Source organism: Phodopus roborovskii, unplaced genomic scaffold (genome assembly GCF_943737965.1).
Source record: "Phodopus roborovskii unplaced genomic scaffold, PHOROB, whole genome shotgun sequence".
In the NCBI taxonomy this organism is placed as follows: domain Eukaryota; kingdom Metazoa; phylum Chordata; class Mammalia; order Rodentia; family Cricetidae; genus Phodopus; species Phodopus roborovskii.
In genome coordinates this window covers 17,575,642-17,597,892 of record NW_026126567.1, presented here as the reverse complement: position 1 = coordinate 17,597,892, position 22,251 = coordinate 17,575,642, and the positions used below count along the sequence as shown (strand labels likewise).

The 22,251-nt window shown below is 40.0% G+C and overlaps 1 protein-coding gene across 1 annotated transcript in view; it reads right to left on the bottom strand.

The window, feature by feature from the left end:
* The window catches only part of Vps13b (vacuolar protein sorting 13 homolog B), a 408,041-nt gene that overhangs the window by 137,859 nt on the left and 247,931 nt on the right, over window positions 1-22,251 (bottom strand). The window contains exon 35 of the mRNA XM_051202586.1: window positions 8,621-8,758. Within this exon, the coding sequence (XP_051058543.1) occupies window positions 8,621-8,758 (138 nt within the window). The remainder of the gene's footprint in view (window positions 1-8,620; window positions 8,759-22,251) is intronic.

The window sequence follows — 22,251 nt, the reverse complement described above, 5'->3', positions numbered from 1 at the left end:
GATCTCTGCATCATCAAGACAGTGAAAATTCCAGCACGGAATAGGAAAGACTCCCAATGCTAAGAGTGAGTAGCAGTTGACAGTTTCTCAGAGAGTCACTTTTCTTTTGGGGGAGACACGGGTAGGTTTCCCATGCCCCTGTGGATGACCCCAAGCCCATGCAATATGGTTAGTACTAATTAGACTTAGTGAGCTATTTAAAAAAAAAAAAGTTAGAAAGAAGGTATGTTGGGGGGCAGTAATAGGAAAGAGATATGAACAGGATACACATATACAATTTTCAAAAAGAAATGTCTCTTGTTAAAATTCATCATTTTGGTAGATACAGTGGTTTACACCATTAAAACCAGCACTTGGGAGGCAGAGGCAGGCAGATCTCTGTGATTTCAAGGTCAACCTAGTATACATAGTGAGCTCCAGTCAGCAGGGCTACATAGTGAGGCACTGTATCAAACACATGGAAAAACCTAAGTATCATCCAGTTTTGGTATTTCTCTCAAAACTATGAATTACAGTTGAAAAGTTCAGGGTGAAACTACACAAACCTTTCCTGCTTTGAGGTCGCCTGTCTGTCACATTTGCTGCTCATTCAAATAAACCACGGGGAAATAAACCATGATACTATGCTGAACCCATAAGTCAGGAATTGAAGTATTAATGTTCTTAGGGTTTTATTAACTGGTTTATGTTTCTTAGATGTACATGTAAGAACTACAGTGGCAAGAAATGGGATCAAACCAGAGCCAGGACTCCAGTGACCAGAGGAAGGGCCTTGTCAAGTAAGTACCAGGGTGTAATCAAGAAAAATTAATTAATGAGACTTCAGGTCTATTTTCCTTTTCACTTGGACTCTTCCTGCCCTTAAAAATTACATCATTAACACGCCGGCCCCCTAAAGATGGCTCAGTGGATGAAGATGGAGTTTCTGCCACAAATGAGGATCTCACCTAGGTCCCTGGTACCAACACAGTGGAAAAAGAGAAGAGACTTCTACCTGTACCCCGTGTGGCAGTGCATGTGCACACAAGGAATACACGAATGACGCTAACATCAGGCGTTTGTCTTTATAAAGAATTTCTTCAGTCACCTCCTTTGACACATGGAACTTATTATATAGCTGAAGATGACCCTTGACCTCTCAGTGGCAGGATGATAGTAGTGAATCACACCATATCTGGCTTTTCTTCAGATATCTGATGCATACACCCTCATCAATAATGTTTAAAACAACACTGAATTAACTCCCACTGAGTAATGGATTCATTCAGTAATGGCAGAACCCAAGAGCAGAATTCCACCAGGAAAAGATAAACATAATACGCAAATATTTAAACACAAACACACGCGTTTACACACACACACATTTATACACAAGCACATACACACATGTGCATGGGATTTAAACCTTAAAATACATCCGTATAAAAATCTATCTGAATGGTGTGGCACTCACTGAACCTAGGGGCCAGGCTGTTTCATTACTTTACAGAACAAGTCTACATGTTAATTCAAATCAATTAAGCCTACAAAAGTAAAATAGTTGAGGATGGTTAGGAAAAATTTAAAAGCACCAACTAAAATCATTATAACCAGTAAAACCACAGGATACAGATTAGAAATAGGATCATAGCTTTTGGTTGTTAGTCTAGAAAGGATAATAATGCTATTATCCATAGACCCAGAGAGGCTAAGTAAGAAAGACAAGGGCTCCAAGGGGGACACATGGATCTCCCTGGGAAGGGAAAATTGAATAGGGTTTCCAAGTGGACTTGGGGTGGGTTGGGATGAGAATGGGAGAGAACAGGTTGTGGGGGGTGCTGGGGAGATGAAAGGAAGTGGGGGACTCTTGGGGGACGATGTGGAAACAGAGCATTGGAACTCCCTCAAATCTATGGGTGACCCTAGGGAAGAGTCCCGTAATAAGGGGATATGGAGCCTGAACCGGCCATCTTCTGTAACCAGGTAAGGCTTCCAATAGAAGACCAGTACACCAACCCAGCCACAAAACCTTGGACCTCCCATTTGTCCTGCCTGCAAGACATACTGGGGCAGTCAGTGGTGGCACAGAACTTGAGAGCATGGCCAACCAATGAGAGGTGCAACTTGAGCACATGCCATACATAAAAGGGAGCCCACATCTGACATTGCCTGGAGGACCAGCAGCCAGAGACCGGACAGCCCTGAGATCTAGGATAGAACCAGACACGACTGGAAAAAAAAGTCAATGAAACGATTCCTAATGATATTCTCCTATACTCATAGATTTGTGTTTAGCCCAATTGTCATCAGAGAGGCTTCACCCAGCAACTGATGGAACCAGATGCAGAGACCCACAGTCAAACACCAGGCGGACCTCAAGGAAGCCTGCAGAAGGGGAAGAAGAAAGATTGTAGGAGCCAGAAGGGTCAAGGACATCAGAACACAGCCCAAGAATCTACTAAGCAGGGCTCATAGGGGCTCATGGAGACTTGAGGCAATCACAGAGCCTGTAATAGTTTGTGCAAGGCCCAATGCATATTTGTTATGGTTGTGTAGCTTAATGTTTGTTGTAGGAATTTAGCAGAGTCATTGTATCTGGGGTAGATATTAGCATGAACAGCTGTTTTCTAGACGTACTCTGAACTTGAAGAATCCTTGTGGAAAACAGTGATTGTTTTACTGCAGGGGCATTGCAGCCATCCCATGACTTTGGTCACAAGATGCTTCAGCACCCCTGAGGCTCTTATATTATTGTGTTGCAAATGACACCTCATAAAGGACTAGAGTCATGGGGGCATGTGATGCTCTCCCTAAGCAAGAATGCAAATTAGAATAGGAACCTTGGTATGACAAAATACTTCATATAACAATCTATAAATATGTCTTTATATGGCTGTTCGGGGTTCAGTCCATCAGAGGGGCCTTAAAATTTCATCTTGGAGTGCCTTCTTTCTTCAACCAACCATGCTACATTGAACACCCCAACAAGTGTTCTTATGGGACTCTTTAACAGTGGAAGCAGGGACATCTCTGACTTTTTCACCTGCTCTTGGGACTCTTCTCCCCCTAGTGGGTTGCCTAGTCCAGCCTTCTTATTATATTTTGTAATGCCGTGTTTGGTTGATGTCCCTGGGAGGCCTGCTCTTTTCTGAAGGGAAACAGAGGAGCAGTGGATCTGGGGGTCATAGGGAGGGAGCTGGGATGAGTAGAGGAGGGGACATTATGGTCGGGATGTCACGTAAAGGAAATCAGATTATATATAATTATATTATATATGATGTGAGAGATAGAGTGAGTGAGAGACAGAGAGAGAGATGAAACCAATCTAAAGCTAAAATGGAATGAGAGAAAGTGAAAGCTAGATGGGGAAATTAATGAACTTCTTACACAGCCTTTCTAATACACAATCTAAGCCTGGCCTCAGCAGTTTCTACTATGACACAATGCACAACAGACTGAAAGAAAGGCAACTGCTTTCAAACCCATGTTTGATATAATCTAATTACTTCAATAATATGATGAATGAGGTATGCTAGTTATTATTTCATTATAAACCAGAAATGACTCAGGAACGATATCCTACTTTGACACTTTTGTTCTTTGTTGTCATTTAAATGTCACTTCATGGCTAAAGTGACAGTGGTTCAGAAATTTTTCTGCAAAAGATCAGTGGAAAAAAAAATAGCAGGGAGCCACATGTCTTTACAAATGACCTCGAGTTAATTAGAAAAGGCTGTGTCCTCACCCGTTCTGCTCACGTGTCAGCCCTGATTAAATTAAAAAAAAAAAAAAAAAAAAACTCTTTTGACGAGAAGAATGGCCATGGTTAACGAAACTCTCAACTGGGCTCCAGTGAGCACACTCCTACAGTTGTGCATGATGTCACGGTGAGCACTGCGCAGCTGAATTTGAGCTTGCAAGGACTCTGCGTGGCTTTTCAATATGAGAAGGACCTGATCTAACACAAACTTCTCCTCTGTGCAGGCTAACTGTTCAGGGAACAGGTGTCCCTGCTTTCAATTACAGGGGTGAGCATACCAGTGTGAGGCCTGGATTAGTTCACCTCCTCACCGGGAATTTTCCTCGGCTGGGAATGGATTTATTATGGCTTCACACATGGAATAGAGCTCGTGTCAGTTGAGGGCAGTGACACATCATACGATTTGAATTAACCTGCTGTGGACTGTTCCTCGGGGCTTACATTGTGTGTTAAAATGACGACATTTTAAAAACAGGTTGAAAGGAACCAGGATAGCTGAACTGCAATGGTTCCAATTTGTTCCAACTAATCTCTCACCTGCTGGAAACACCGTTCCAGAGTTTGTGGTAGCGGCTGCTTTGTGGGTTTCTCCAAGCCACTGACCTTGCTAATGGGCACTGCTTGCCTCTGAGGAAGGAGCTGGGGCCTGGAGGGCTTCAGAGGAGCTTGAGATGTGGGGGTTAGAGCTGTCAGCTGCCTCAAGTACTATTTAAAGAACAGCACTCCCCACCCCACCCCAACACACATGCTAAATAAATACTCGACAACTCAGGGTCATTTTTACCAACTTACACCCCAAAAGACAGTGTTTGTGCCACCTTGTTGAGAGAAACCAAGCCTCAAAAATGGATCTCAAATGCTAAATCCAAGAGCAACTACATTCATGTCCTTTGAGGGAACAGTTTTCCCTTTACATTTCAGGACTCTTGTTTTTATTTTTACTATAACCCAACCTAGAGAACAAGCGAAAAGGAAATAAAAACACTCAGTTTAGAGATGTAGCAGAAAGACAGTCTTTGGTAATGACTGATGAGCACACAGATTCCAAAAACTAACAACAAAAAGATTTTAATGCTAACAGTGATTTTGCCAATAAAATTAAAAGCACTGTTTGCTATACTCTGTTATTTTTGATGTTTCAGAAGTAGTAGTTGTGGAGAACATTGTGAACTGCAGTTGTTACCTAAGGCACAAACAACAGTCCTCTCAGAAGTTCATTACTTAACAGCAGCAAAACAAACAAAAAATAAAACAAAACCCTGTAATTTTTATTGAGTTGCTAATATGTACAACACAATATGTTTTTTATGTGTGGAAAGATTTTTTAATGTGTCCTGTTTTTCCTTTTTAGTCAATCCTACATTTGCTACAGCTTTTGTGAACTCTAAAATCTAACAGGACGAGCTGACAAACAGTGGACAAACGGAACAGCTCTTTGGATTCTACCTACAATGTGCTGAACTGATATTGTTTTCTGCAAGAAAGATTCTGTCTCAGTAAGTTTTAAAGCAGTTCAGTCGTTAGGCTAGTGTTTTAGAAGGCATGTCACAGGGCTGACATACTATTCCAAGCAATATTCCCTTAATACAAGATAAACAAACAAATAAATGCAGTTTTGATAAAACTATCTTAGGATTTGGAGAATGTAAACCATGCTCAAGGTTTTCACAAAAAGGTAAGCACTGTAATGCCTGCTCTGTGTTTGAGCCATGCTCCCCTCTAGCACAAATGTCTAACTTGGCTCAGCAGTGATTGGTGCCTTTTGAAAACTATCACTTACGGTGGGAAAAAAAATATGTGCTTACACACAAGTCTAAAAGGAATTTTAGTCAGGCACATACAATCTCCCCAGGCTAGCAAAATGACCTAAGGGATAGCAAAGGCACTTACTACCAACTTTGACAACTTGAGTTCCGCCACTAAGACCAAAACCAACCCCGGTATGTTTATCAGGTGACAGTGTGTCCGTGTGTGTGTGTGTGTGTGTGTGTGTGTGTGTGTGTGTGTGTGTGTTGCATCATCAGACAGTGTTCTACACACAGGCACACAAATAAATGTAAAAACAAAACATAACAAAAACACTTTGCAACAAATAGTACAATGTCTAGACTAATAGCACCCGCTTCATATAGAGTGTAGTAGAAATAGACTTCAGCAACACATACACTAAAACAGCAATTGCAGAGATGCATCAGGTACAAATTCAAACAAGAAATATAGTTAGAGAATAATTACATCAATTCAATATCTTAAAAGCTTGGCTGGGCAATGGTAGTGCACGCCTTTAATCCTAGTATTCGGGAGGCAGAGGCAGGAGGACCTCTATGAGTTCGAGGCCAGCATGGTCTATAAAGGAACTTCCAGGACAGGCTCCAAAGCTACAAAAAAAAAAAAAAACAACAAAAAAAAACAACCCTGTCTCCAACAAACAAACAAAAAAACAAACAAACCCCCCCCAAAACAAAATAATCAATTTCCAAATACATTATCATTATTATTTAACTATAAAATCAGAAATGATGAGTATCCACTCCCGTATTTTGAAAGTATCTTAGGAAAAACACAATTATAAATGCTTTAAAAACCATTTACTATGTTTATGTTTTACTATGTTGTCATATAAAATGTTAGAATTATGAACATGTAACTATACACTCATACACTGGCATTTCTCTTCAAATAAAGGTATCTGGCTGTCTTGCAAATATGGTGCACAATCTACCATTGACTCAATAATCCCATCTGTCAAACCAAATCAATAATCTGAATTGTAAGATTAACTTCCTATCCAAACTGAAAGACCTTCTTGTTGTGGATATTTGTACACGGTGTGAAGATGTATTTGCTGGGATTGGTGTAATAAAAAGCTAAATGGCCAATAAACAGGCAGGAGGTATAGGTGGGATTTCCGGGTAGAGAAAGGAAGAGAAAGAGAATCTAGGTGCATCCTCGAAGCCCAGAGATAGGGAACAGGAGGTGCAAGATGAAAGAAAGGCAATGCCATGTGGTAGAGTGATAAAAAAAAAATATGTAGATTAATTTAAGTTATAGGAGCTAGCTGGACAAGTCTAAGCTAAGGCCGAGCTTTCATAACAAGTCTCCATGTTGTTATTTGGGAGCTGGTTGGCAGGGCAGAGAAAGGCACATTCCACTGTCTAAAAGGAAACCTGAGCCTAAATGAAAAGAAGCAACCCCAAATTCCCATTTCTCCTCCAGCAGCTCCACTCTGTTCTAAACATGTCAGTTGCTGGGATACCTTGAAGTCTTATAGGAGACCAGTCCTGTAGCCAGGATACTTTGCAGTCTTATAGGAGACTAGCCTTGTAGATGGGATACCCTGCAGCTGATGGAGGAAGGAACTATGCATTGCAGGTCCAATGACAGATGTTCTCCCTTTCCTTAGTGGAATAGAAATTGTTATTTCCCCCTACAATTGATTGTGTTTGGATTCAATAATGTTTAGTGATTCTCGTTCACTAGGAAGTAGGATCCACACTCCTCCAGCCCACCTGCTATCTCACCCCTTTGCCGTCATTTCTTAAAATCACATTTGTATATCACTATGAATAGAATCAGTTCTTCTCACTAGCATCGGAGACACAGGCTGCAGAACCGGGGCAGTGAAGACCAGCACAGACAGTCTCAGGTAACTCAGGCAGCAGGACACCCTCCCCCCAAGGGGTTCTCTGTGTAGCCCTGGCTGTCCTGGAACTCACTCTGTAGATGAGTGGTCTACCCTACTGGTCTCAACCTCAGGGATCTACCTGTCTCTGCCTCCTAAATGCTTGGGTTAAAGGTGAGCGCTACCACCGCTAGGCAAGACTGGCCGCCTTCTTTAGCTATCATTATGCAGAAATGACTGACAGGCCAAAGCATACACATCCATCATAGTCCACACAGGGACAGCATCTCTTTTCAGAACTCCCCCTTTTACTTGTTACTGATGATTCTGGGACAATCTAATGTACCTGTTTTAAATTTCTAACGAAGAAACCAACATTCCTTTGAATACTCATACATTCTGAAGCCTTTTAAGTCTAACAAACATGAAACCAAATACAGTCAGTTTAAGTAAGCAAATAGTGAAGATTCCATCAAGAGGTGAGAACAGGATGGGAGAATGAGGGTAAAAGGAAGTCTGTAAGAGGAGGAGACAGGAGGGAGCTCTGACCTAGCCATGCTCATCAGCATCGTCCACATGAAAAGCAACTCCTCAGAGTCACAGAAACTTACTGTGTGAACAGCTAATCTATCTCCGTGATTTCAGGTAATTTTCTTCATATTTTGGTCTTAGCCTCCTTATTCATGGAATGGGAAGAGAAGCAGTAGCTATCCCTTGGCTCTTTAGACATATGTGCAGTTTTGATATTAAGCTATCTATGTAAAACCAAGTATTTACTGTATTTGAAAACTCTTCTTTATCCATCTGAAATGAGTGTGCTCATCTAGGCAAGCTCCCTTATATATGGAAGCGTGAAACTCATCCATAATCCAGATTATTTTCTTCACATGCAGTAAGAAAACCAAAGAGCATAAAATTATGTCAATTCCTTTAGGAGCACAGTAAGAGACAGGAGTTATTAAGATCAATTTCTCTTAATTATGACTAAGAGAAAAAGCAACAATAAAATATAAGGTTTCAGTTTCCAGGCAACCATGCCTTGCTGGGTAGCAACCTCCTGTCAAGTAAGGGCACAGCTGCTCCCTCAAATTCATATTTGCTTTTGGATCTTCAGGGTGGGTAGGCTAAGGAGAGGACACTTCTGGAAAACAAGCCAACTGTTCTGTGTCAGGTAAGAGAGTCAAAATTACTGACAGACCTGAAATGCATGTGTGCATCTTCACACAGAAGGAAAGTATGCTTGCGTATGACTTCCATACCTGGCCCATTAAGGAAGTCCTTAATTTGTAGCGTGAAAAGGGAAGGTGGAATCCCGCTTTTACAGTCTGTTTCTCCAGGCACTGTCTGCAGCCACACAGTGTTATAGTCAAGGGCTTCTGGCAGAGTCTTCCCAGGATCTAAGAGACAAAAAGTAAAGTGAAAAACACTCATCAAAACACAAGCACCTCCATTTGGTGTATGAGTCTGGGCGGATAAATAAGACCAAAGCATCATTTATGCAAACTTCATTATTTCCTTCATTTGCAAGCATATGGTGTGTGTGTGTGTGTGTGTGTGTGTGTGTGCGTGCGCGTGCAACAAGATAACTAAATATAGAGAGGGGATAATAACACTGGAAATACACCAAAATAATTTGAAATTTTAAGTCACAGTGTTGGTATGAAGGTAAAGACTGAATGCTGACGATTGGATCCTACTTTACACACAAGCTGGAGACAAAGGGAAAAAAATGGCAAGCTTGTCAACTTAAAAATGAGGCTCCTATCTGTTCCATAGTGCAGTGGCTAGGACTGCTCAGGGGCTGAGATGCAGTGAGTGGCTAGGACTGCTCAGGGGCTGAGATGCAGTGAGTAGCTAGGACTGCTCAGGAATTAATTTGATCTGTTTCAGAGTTTCCCTGACATCACAACCACATTTTATGGCTAGGCTTTTGAAGTTGTTGCCGGTAGCCTTCCCAAAACCCTTTTTCCCGTGATGATAAAGTTTGTCAGCCTTTCACTAGTTCTAATTATGACTACAGCTTCAGACTCTTTCCATTGGGACATTTTCCATTCTATATTATGCATTTCAATTGTTTCTGTTTAGCACTGCATGTCCTTTGAGAAGACACTTCGGATACTAGTAATGCCAAAGAACTTGCTTTTAAAGGCTTGGAAATCTATAGTTTTTTATTTAGATAGCTCTTTAAATAAAATGACTGCTGTATGTTGGCATACAACATAATAGGCTTTAAAAATGGGTTATTCTTCGGTTTCACTATTGCTTTATTCAGTTTTAATGTCCTTTGAATGCCATTGTTTATAGAGATGTTCTTGCCATAGAGCCCATCTATCCCATTTCCAGCCTATCTGAAATGTGCTATTAAAGCATTATTTATTTTAGGCTTTACTGATTGGCTTGCTTTCAAGAATAGCATTTACATACAGTATATTATATTCAACATATGGTTATATAGTATTACTGTCATATGTGAACTGGGCATATAAATTCTGCCTTGGAATTTGTGTTTCTTGACCTTATCATGTGATCCTTATGAAATTTGGCACATAGGAACCTTTATGTTATTTCAAAGAAAGTCCTGAAAGCGATTGATTGTGACGTCCAATATATGTGGTAAAGATCAAACACCAAGCTAGTGCATGCTTCCCTTTTATGACTGGCGAATTTAAAGCAGGGGCTATGGAGAGTGGTCCTGTTACACACTCACTACACACTGTTCTCTCTTCCAAATGGTCATTTTTGGTGAAAGCATGGTAACTTTCATTGATGGAAGGCTTAATTCAGTTTGCAGGAGCTGTGTGACCTATCAGTACCCGATCTCTTCCCAAGGTATCATCTATCTAAACATCATCAAAAATGATTTTATCAAGTAAATTGTGTGATATTTTGTTTATGATATAACTAATAAAGCTTGCTTGAAGACCAGAGTGCAAAGCTAGCCACCGCCATAGAGGCCAGGCAGTGATTGTGTCCACCTTTAATCCCAGGCCTCGGGAGACAGAGGCAGATGTATCTCTAAGTTCAAGGCCACCCTTGTCTAAAAGAGAAATGGAGCTCATATCTTTGATCCCAGCACTTGGGATCCCAAAACCTTTAGTCCAAGCACTAGCGAGCAATGTAAGTTGGGAGGAGGCAGTGCACTCTGAGGACAGCACCACCCCATCTGAGCATTGGTAGAGGGGAGAACTCTCGAGTTGCTTGGTTGCTTTCTGATCTTCAGCTTTAACTCAAGTTTCTGTCTCTGGGTTTTTATTATTTGTGCTACAGTAAATACTTTCTGTTAGATCTATATAAGGAGACATTTTTCACTTTGAAGAGGAAATAATCAAGCAGTAAACACAGTGATCTAATAGATGAAAGTAGCAATGACAATGAATAGAAATCTACTAAATCGGTGCAGAAATATTAATATGGATGTACAGGACACTGGCAAGGAAAACTCAAAGCAACTCTTCGCAAGTACACTGTTCAGTTTGTTGAAAGGTGGAAGTCTGTTTTACTTCTGGCATCTGAACAGTACAGTACACTTTCTAGAGGTAAGGACTCTGGGCAGGCCATGGGACTTTAAGTACATGAACTGATACACCGCTATCACAATCCAAACCAGAGAATATAGAGGCTGATACTGAGTAGGAACTCATGAAGAAAAAAAAAAAAAAGTGTATGGAAAGTAAGCAGACAGCATGGGTACCACTGAACAGAACCACTGAGAATGGAACAGAAGCATCAGCGGGTGGCTGATCTCAGCATCACAGGCAGAACTCCAGTAGAAATCTTCAAAGAACAAGCAGGACTAACAATAAGACAGTTGGCAATGCCTGTTTTGGAGGTCTAGGAGGAGGCATCATCTGTCCTTTAATACAGAAGGCCTTTCTGGGGGCTTTTATATGTGTAGTCATTGGAGATGGCAAACTAACTTTAGAAATTACCCCCAGAATAGATCATGTACACACACTCACACCCACTGACTATCTGCCTATCATTTTCTTCAGGGATCTTTTTTTCTTACTGACTGTAGGGACTGGATTCTTGCTCTTTGTATGCTTCAAGTTTTCCAAGCTCACTCTAATGCTTTGTGCACACATACATCCTTAAACAGATACAGGAAAGAGATTAACTTTCAGAAGTTTATTTTTAGGTAACTTTGAATCTATTCCTAGCATTTTTGGGAAACATTTTAAATTTTCACTATTTAATTCTTCAGGAGAGTACATAAGATAAACATGAACATCTACTCACCTTTACTGTTTACCAGGGATATACAAGTTAAAATGATACATAACTATTACGTCAGGTGTGAGTGATGGAGGAGAAATGGTACTCCCACATGTGGTAGACACCACTCAACATGCAGTGTTTTTGTGTGCACAGGATAGAGACCAGAGAATTTCCCATCAAAATTCTAAATACCCATGCTCCTGGAATCAGAAATGACACATGCAAACCTCTACACTTGTACTGAAACACTCAAAGACACACAGATTAACAATGCTCAAAGGAGTTGACTTCAGAATAATCCAAAACAATCAACACTCATGGGAAATGAATATCCACCTAGAGAAAAGCAAAGTAAGTTGTGATAACACCACAAATACTGCATGGAATAATGTGCCCCTTGTAAAAAGAACAGAGCACATTTTGTACGCTACTATAGAAGACCTTAAAATGCATTGTTTAGTTAATAAAACAGAGAGACAGGAAATCGTACTTAGTAAATCCAAATATGATCCCCCTCCCACACATAAACATGCATTTACTTACTTACTTATTTTTGAGGCAGGGTCATAGCTTGGACTGTCTGAGAACTCACTATGTAGACCAGACTGGCTTGATCCATACCTGCCCTTCCTCCTGACTGCTGGGATTAAGGGCTGACATACACCTGATGCATGGACTATAAATGATTCAGGATGGTGGATAAAGTGACTCTTTACAGAGCATTTAGCAAATAATAGGAATGGGAAAGGAGAGCTAATTCTGAAAATGTCTGAGTGTTTCCCAGGTTGGGAAGGTTTTGTGCAGGTGCAGGTGCCTCTTAGGACAGAAGTTGGAGGAGGGCCTGGCCACCAACCTTGGTAAGAGATCAGTTCTGGGACAATTACAGAGCACTGGGTAGGCAGGGGAGACAGTAAACCAATTGGGAAGAAGAGAAGCTGAGCCACAACTAGGAGTCAAAGAAACTACAAACGTCTAGGAAATCTAGCCGGGAAGCCAGCACTTTGATGGCTACTTTTTAACAGAACATTGGTGTAACTGGGTTTAAAGTGTCCAGACTTAACAGGCTGACAGGATAACTGAATCGACAAACATCCAAAGTGTGCAAGTTCAGAGCTGATGCTTACCAAATGTAGAATGGGACGTGTGCGTCCTCTCTGAGTCCTAGAAAAACGTCTAGTTTATACTGTTAACATGCCATCCTGCTGGCTGCTGAAGCAGTGGGGGCAAAAATGTATGTGAGAATTCTGGAGCAATGCTTAATTTTCAACATCACTGCATGCTCCTATGGCTATACGATGAAAAAAATAATGTCTAGGCTTCCTGAGGGCTATCTTCAATTTAATTTCTCCTAAGTAGCACCATCAGGACTAGACATTGGGACACACATTATATATTCTTCAAGGTCTGTCCCTATACCTGGAAAAGCAGCAGATGAACTGAGATTAAAGGCTCTTGTAAAGATTATACAGTGTGACAGACAGACAGCTGTTTCACATTGGATGCTCCTCTAGGCTCTTCATATGTAGTAAACACTTATTTATTGAGTACTGGAAGCTCTCAAAGTGAATAAGCTTCTTGTCTCTAAGCCTAAGAAACTAGGGAAAGTTGGTTTTTGGTTTGTTTTTTTTTTTTTTTTTTTTTTTTTTTTAATGAGAAACCATGGGTGGGAAATGGGACTTTTTAGTGACCAACTGCTCATAGCCATACATTTTATTCAATGTAAGAAGTCAGTTCAGAGAGTTAGTGACAACATTTTAATATTTACTTTCCTTTTGGGACAACCTGCGATAGGAAATTCTCTATTCCATTATTCCAAGATACCTCAAAAGCTTTCTTTCAATACCTATGGAAGCTGGCAGTTATAATATCAGCCAAGGCCCTGTGACAAGATTTAAACACAGTACTGTAAGCACCAAAAGCATTTCTGTTCTATTTTGTTAAAAGTGAGTGTGTGTGTGCACAGATAGTTGTGTCCTTCCCCCTAGCCCCGCCACCCCCCCCCTCACCCCCCCCCCCTCAGCTACCAACTGAGATAATATCAGTAGATAAGTGTTTCAGGTTGGCGTTACTACATTTCAGTTACAGGACTGAAATACAGACTAAGTTTCTTCAGGTATCTTCACCACCTACTCCAGGGAGAAAAACAGTACATTTGGGTTTGTATGTGGAAAAGTGGAATCATGGCTTTGTCACTGTTTTTATTTGGAAATTAAACATTACTGCAATTGCTACTTTCTTTCATGCTTCTACTAGGATGGCCCAGTAAGCCCCACTTAAAATTGTTCAACTGCTTTTCTAGTCCACAGTCCCCAAATCATCTATATTCCTACAACAAACGGCATGGGCAGGCCTGCCACAGAAATACACTGCTTCCTGGTACCAACTTCTATCTCGGTCACAGCTCAATTGCTCTGAAGAAACACTATGACCAAGGAAACTCTTAAAAAAGAAAACACATAATAGTCCATTGTAATCACAGCAGGGAGCATGGTGGTATAAAGGCTGGCACTGGAGTAATAGCTCAGAATGTTACACCCTGATCCACAGACAGGGAGATAGAGATAGGAAGGTAGACGGACAGACGGACGCACACGCACACACACACACACACACACACGCACACACGCACACGCACACGCACACACACACACACACACACATGCTCTCTCTCTCTCTCTCTCTCTCTCTCTCTCTCTCTGTCTCTCTCTCTCTCAGCTTGGCTAGAGCTTCTGAAATCTCAAAGGCCACCCTTGCCGACATACTTCCTCTAACAAGGCGACACCTCCTAGTCCTTTTGAAATAATGATAACACCCCTGATGACTAAGCATTCAAATATATTAGCTTATGGGGCTATTCATGTATGGTATACCTTTTAGTTGATGTATGGTATACCTTTTAGTTGTCTATCCATCTAGTTTAATTTTCTTTATCTCTCATCTAAAATAAGAGGGATATAATTTAAAAAGATAAAAATAAGGAAGTTTGTTTACCACTAGAAGTTACCCAGCTTAAACATAAAACTTACTTTATTTAAAAATCAATGAATACCCAGGCTTCAAATAATCAATACATTTTACACCCCTGTTTAACATAACAAACATGGCGATTTCCTTCTATTTCACTTCCAGTGATTATCAAAATTATATTTTTACACTCCTTTTCATCCCTTAGAAGTATATTGGCCTACATATGAATCAAGGAAGTAAATACTCTTCAAGCCAAAACAGGCAGCTTTCAATTTTCTGACTAAAAGGACAGTGTCTGGGTACGTGAAATAAGACACAGAAACAAGACCCACTGTGAGTTACAAATAAGTTAGTGAGTACAGCAAAATTTCAGTTCCATTCATTTTTTGTTTTTTAAAGGAAGACGAAGCAGGCTTCAGGCAGCCACAGTGAAGTATGATGAAGTACCTTAGGTGTCACAGTAATTGCGGTACACTTACAAGATTCCTTCATTGGAGACTTGGGGACTGCACAGCTGCCACATTTCCCTGAATGCTTGAGAAAAGACAATCTTTTAGCTCAGCTGTTTTAGGCCCACTCAAGAATGCGTCCAAGTGTGGCTGAAGAGACCGCTCAGTAGTTATGAACATTTGCTGCTCAGGGAATCTGGGTAGTTTCCATCATCCGTATGGTGTCTCATTAACTGCCTGTACTCCAGTTCCAGAGAATCTGGTGCCCTTTTCTTGTTGCTATGAGTACCAGACACGCATCTGGTACATATACATACATGAAGGCGAAACACCCAATACACACAAAACAAATAAGTCCTTAAAAAAGGAATGTGTATTTATGACAGAGCTTGTAGATAATCTTATGGAAAGCACTGTGGAGAACCTATGTATATTCAGTGTCTCTCTATGGAACTGAAGATGGTAAACACCAGGGGAGACCCGGGCGAGTCCACAGCTGCATCTGGCTTTTCTGTGCACAGCGAATGGAGTGCAAGTCCTTGCAATGAGAGGCTTGGTATCTGACCACTGGGCATGGAAAAGGAAAGCAAATATGTAATATGTATGCTCTTATGCTTTTCTGTATTTGATTTATGATTTGTAGTTTAAATAGCCCGCCTTTCTTGGTTAAAAGGTCACAGAATCAAATGTAGTCCCTATAACACCTGACTATTAAATAGTGAAAGATCTGAGGTCAAGAATATGTCATAATAGTTCAGTGTCTGTTCAGAAAACAACCAGAAATCCAATTCTGATCCGCACTGGGTTCCAGGTGAGCTGTGGCTCATTTTGCTACCCAGGCATCTGCAGCCATGTAAGTGCTCCTCCAGTCCTGCTCTGCTGCTCTGTCTCACTCTTAGAAATGTATCCTCCACATCTTGCAGGAAGGACATTGTTCCTTCTCCTTCATGATGGCAACCACAGGGTGTTGTGTGCAACAACAATTCAATGCAGTTCTTTTGACTTTATATTTTGTTTTGCTTAGCTCTTTCTTTGATATTCTAAATCTCTTTCATATCTGGTGGTTTCAATGTTAAATTATAGCAGGAGTTTCAAATATTTGACAGGATAACATTTGATAAAAATTCAGTACAACTTAACACAGGTACTTGCTCTTCTATGTAACAAAAGTAGACATACCTTCAAGGAAGACACACTTCATTTCTAATCAAAGAGTTTAGTATCATTCAAGTGTTCAAAAGTATACTGAGCAGATATTGCTGTATCATTTTTATAGATAGAAGAAATTACAACATCAAAATTTTAGTTGCTTCATGAAAGAGACTGAGCATCAGAACTAAGATAAAAAGTCGAATTTTGCAATTTCCTTTCCAATATATTTCAACATATATTATTAATTGTTCTCAATGATTAGGTCATTTCTCACATACTTTTCACTACCTTTCTCCCTGAGTGATGCTTTTAAGCAATCTACTTATTTACCAAAGTGTGTGAATTAGTTTCACTTCCTGTTATGGACCAGCAAGAAATGTTCCCAGAAGCTAAATTTTCAGATAAATGTTCAAGTTGTGATCCTTATGACATTAAAGTCACAGGTTAATTCCAAGCCTTTCCAGGGACATTGACCACCTTATATTCTAAAGACATATGTAATTTAATCCCTTTCATGAAGCCATAATGACTCAATGAAATCAAGATATGATTTATGAGGTGTAAGAAACTAGTTTATGATATTTTCAACTGTTGGTTCACTCAAATGTCCTTGGCGCAAGTTCTTCGGGCCTATTGAAAGGGGAACCCAGCCAACTGATGTCACTGAAACATTTCATGTTGCACAAACTTTAATGACATTGAGATATATGAATATTTTTAGCCAGTTATAATCCTATTTTAAATAGGTTTAAAGGTAGTAACAAAAACAATCAAAGTGCAATATCATTAACTTTTATTAGACTCTATACCGCACAACGAACTACGAACCACTCCCCCTGACAGGGCAAGAAGCTGCTACTGGTGTCAACCCCATGTCACAGACAGAGAACCTAAACTTCAGAGAGATTGAGAGTAACGTGCTTACAGCCATACAGCTATAAAAAACAAAAACAAAAACACAAACACAAACAAAGCTGGGATTAGGACTCATTACCGATGCTCTAACTCTAGAGCTCTTATTGGGTTCCACTCAAAGCCTGTCTCTGTAGTACCTCATAGCGACATTATTTAAAATACAGAAAAAATATCCAATGTCACATACACTATGTCTTTGATGTTACCATCCAACAAAGTGTGTTATGACTCGCTTTTTCTCAGTATGATACTTTCCAATAACCTTTAAACCTTCTATTTTAATCTATCTGATATTTGAAAGGTTATTATCAGTATAGAAGTTCTGAGCATGCAAAAGAATTGTTTCCATTTGGCCTCAGAAGTAAGATCCTGGCCTGACTGTGTACTAAGGAAGTACGGGTTGGGTTAATTCCCTTAGAATGGCTGAACTTGTCCACAAATGACCAGATGGCACAGTCATTTCTTCAAAAGCAAACAAAGGAACCAAAAATAAAATCAGCAAACAATAAGGAAAATGACATTTGGAAGTTTCCTTAGGCTACACAGTCAAGTTATGAGGTAATTTAAAATCTGGACTTCATTACTTAAACAAAACAAATACCATTTAAAAATATTTATAAACACAACTAATATGATTATGTTGAAAACAACTACATACATCTTTATTTAAATGAGAATCGCCAGTATTACAGCTGCTACATATAATGGTATGGACAGAGACCTCATTTTGGCTGGTCATCCGGGTGGGCAGGGCAGGAAAGTCTGTTGACATATTATTTTAATATTTAAAAAGATGTTAACTTAAAGATATATTATTTACTTGGACTATATTGAAAATCATTTGTAATTATTACCTGTCAAAAAATGAACTCAAGACGATAAGCTAGTCTTTAAATGTAAACTTCCAGTTTTTAGAATAAGAAATAAAATATAGTGTTGCATATACTTAATGATATAAGTAGTGTAATTTGGGATCAGGAAGTCATACAGATTGGAAATTACTCTTTTTACAATAACATGATTAGGATAAGAACTGTTATAATTTTCATCTTACTTTGAGTTTATAAATTAGAGGCAGTTAGGTAGTAGACTGTACTTGCCACATATTCTGGTTAGGGTTTAACAAAAAAAAAAAAAAAAAAAAAAAAAAAAAAATATATATATATATATATATATATATATATATATATATATATATATAATAAGTAAATACATGCCAGGTATGATGGTATTTAGTGGTTTCCAAGCTCTTGAGAGACTGTGGCAGGAGATGCCAAGCTGCAGGTCAGCTTGGGACTATATCCCCACACCCTGTCTCAAAAATACATATAAAAATATATATTATGGGGAGCTGGAGAGGTGGCTCTGTGGCTAAGAACACTGCCTCCTCTTTCAAAAGTCATGAGTTCAATTCCCAGCAACCACATGGTGGCTTACAACCATCTGTAATGAGATATGATGACCTCCTCTGGCATGCAAGCAAACATAATAAATAAATCCTTTAAAAATAGATATTATGTATATAAACACATAAAATAACAAATATGTAACATACATATATGAGTGCATATATATGCCATACACTAAAGACAATTTCACAGCATTTTCTAAATGATGCATATTTGAGATAGGTTAGTGGTGGTGTGCATGGAATTTGGGTTAATGCTGACAATTTCCTGGGAGCGGTAGTCATCATTATAATCTGCTCAAATGATGAATACTCACAGACATACTGACAGTAACATAAGACTTCTGCAGGAAATCAAATAGTAAGTTTTTTACAGCACCAGACCCCAGCTAATGGACTGGAAATTATTATTTTAAAACTGCAGAAATCTAGTACCAGCCATAATGGAGTAAGTTCATTTCCACCTAACTCATATCCTGTCCATAATTTTAAACACACACAGACACACAGACACACATACACACACACACACACACACACACACACACACACACACAAATACAAATACTTGGCATTCTGAAAAGAACAACACAAATTAGAAAGGGTTTTCAAGCTTATATATATGGTTCATTCAGCGGTGAGTTTGTTTTGTCTTTTATTCTCTTTTCTTATAACTTTGATTAGAGAATGAGCCTGAGTTGTGTGCGCATCTATGGGAAGCAGATAATCAAAAGTGTGTGTGTGAGAGAGAGTGTGTGTGTGTGTGAGTGTGTGTGTGAGTGTGAGAGTATCTGTGTATGTGAGAGTATATGTGTGAGTATGAGTGTGTGTGTGTGTGTTTTGTGAGAGTGTCTGTGTGTCTCTGTGTGTGTGTCTATGTGTGAGTGTCTCTGTGTGTGTGTGTCTATGTGTGAGTGTCTGTGTGTGTGTGTGTGTGTGTGTGTGTCTATGTGTGAGTGTCTGTGTGTGTGTGTGTGTGTGTGAAGACGGTGACTGTGCTACTGAGCAGCCAGAAAGACATTAAGGCTGTAAGTCACTATTACACTTCATGAGGTCAATATATGAGATGGGTAGAAATACACAAGATTCCAACATGGAAATCAAAACTGAAAAAGTCAGTAAAAACTACCTGACACATGGGTCAGGGTGGGATGAGAAAGCCTTAACACATCTGTCAGAAAGAATTAAAAAGTAACACTGAGGCAGCAGAGAGGCAGACAGAGTGGTGTAAGCAAATTTATATCAGCAAGGCCTTACATTTAACATAAAGAAACTAAAAACCTAATTTACAGAATCTAGAAGCACACAGAACCTAAAAATGAACAAATTCAAAGAATTCAAGTTCAAATGTATGATGACTAGCTTACAGAAGACACGGGTCATAAGAACAGTTACAGAAAAACAACTGATTGCATATTTAGAAAACATGATTGCATTAAATACAGACTTCTCATTAGAACTCATGGAGGGCAGGAGGAAGGCTCAATCAATCTACCATTAATAAAATCACAGCAGTCCTCTGTATTCAGGGTGTTTGACACAGCTTTTCTGAAGTGTCTCTCGAGAAGTCCAGGTGTACCCAGGTCATTCAAGTGGCTCCTAGTATACCTCATCCCATGAAGATCTACATTCCCTAAACCTTTATGAGCAATACTCACTACAGCTATTAAACAACGTGAGATGCTTGAAGGCAGAAGCGAGGTCTCCCTTATTATAGTTTTCCAAGAGTCTGCATTTGTTTAATAAGCAGCAGGAATTCAAAATGAATCAGTGAGTGACAGCTCTGAAGACGGTCTGAGAAATGATTGAAAGCACACAGAAAGGGTTAAGAGGTCCTAAGGTATTAAGTGTAATTCAATAAATGAACAGTAAGAAAAAACGTTTCAAAAAGAACACTGATAAACTTAAAAGAATTGTTTTGAGATATAGTAGTACATTTCCAACATGTTCAACAGAGTTTTAGTTTTACATCTCAAGCCTTCATTTGACACCCTGCATATATCAGCAGAATATAACCTTTGGAAGCTAACATTATACCTCCACGTTCCTACACTCCCTAGAGCCACATTTTGAGGAGGAATGATACTCAGGACTGAGCCTTTACATCACTCAATGCAGTACAGTCTGAACTCTAGAATCCTATTGTCTAAGATGACTGGATCCCAGGCATGGGTCTCCCCCTTTTTTGTAAGACAACTTAACGAATAACATGAATTAGATGTCACATCATGAGTTGTAGCACTTTGCCTTTCTGTTGTTCTGATAAATAACTATGACCAAAAGTGATCTGGGGAGGCAAGAGCTCATTTCAGTTTGCAGTTCCCAGTCTATCCTGAAGGAAATCGGGCAGGTGCTCTCAGACAGAAAACAAGCAGAGGCCATGGAGGAATGCTGTTCACTGCGTTGCATTCCTATCTAACCCAAGGCCACCTGCCAACGGGTGGCATCATGGTGGGCTAAGCCTTCACACACCAATCATTCATCAGTAAAATGCCCCAAGACTTGCCTACAGGCCCATCTGATGGAGGCATTTTCTCAATTGAGGCTCCCTCTTCCTAGGAAACCCTAGCTTGTGTCTGATGGAAAAAAACAAAACAAACACTAAACATCTCATGTTCTTAAATAAAACAGTCATTTTTATCTTCTTAAATATTATCCTCTAAACATAATAGGCTCTTTAAAAGCTTGAACCAAAGTTCTTTGTTACATTTGCTTCACAGGACCCTCATATAAAGAACACACATGATGCATATATGTTATATAAACATATATGATATACCTGAGCACATGCAGTAATGGCTTATGATATTCATGGAAAGAATCAAACAGTTACAAGCAACATTATGACAATTTTTAAAAATAATTTTTTAAAATTAAAATCTAACTAAATAAAAAATGACCCTCCAAGCCCAAACAATATTTCCTTAAGAACTACAGGTATGTTCAAAATACTGATTTAATAAAGCATGTTGTTCTAGTTTGCTTTCTGTTGCTGTGATAAACACCAGTGCCAAAAGCAATAGAGGAAGGAAAAGGTGATGAGTGCATGGCAGGAACCTGGGAGCAGGAACCTGGGGCAGGAACCGGGGGGCAGGAACCTGGGGGCAGGAACCGGGGGGCAGGAACCAGGGGGCAGGAACCGGGGGGGGGACAGGAACCGGGGGGCAGGAACCGGGGGGCAGGAACCTGGGGGCCGGGGGGCAGGAACCGGGGGGGCAGGAACCTGGGGGCCGGGGGGGCAGGAACCTGGGGGCAGGAACCTGGGGGCAGGAGCTCAAACAGACCACAGAGAAAATGACAGGACCCTTCAGCCACCTTTCCTACCTAGCCAAAGCCTACCTGCTCACGGATGGTACCACCCAGGGGGGATAGGATAGGACCTCCCATATCAATTAGCAATCAAGAAACTGTCCCCAGACATGCCCAAAGGCTGGTCCAATTGGAAGGAATCCCCCACCTGAGATTCACTCTTCCCAGGAATGTTTAGGTCTGCATTAAGTTGGCAAACCAACCAACATACACATACATGCTAAATTCACTATTACTTGCCTATTACTTTAGTAGAATATTCATGTAAATACCTAAAAATTGAGCAATGTGGAAAGACCCAGCCTGTCTCTCCTTCCATTTTAACTTCTGCTGCTTTTGAATTTCCTTGGAAAGTTAGCTTTACTTGACAATCCGTTTTATTCTTCCAACTCATAGATAGTAAGGACTCTTGACTTTACAACTCGGAGCCTTCTCCATCTCACTCTCCCCTCCTGCCATCCCCATGAACTGT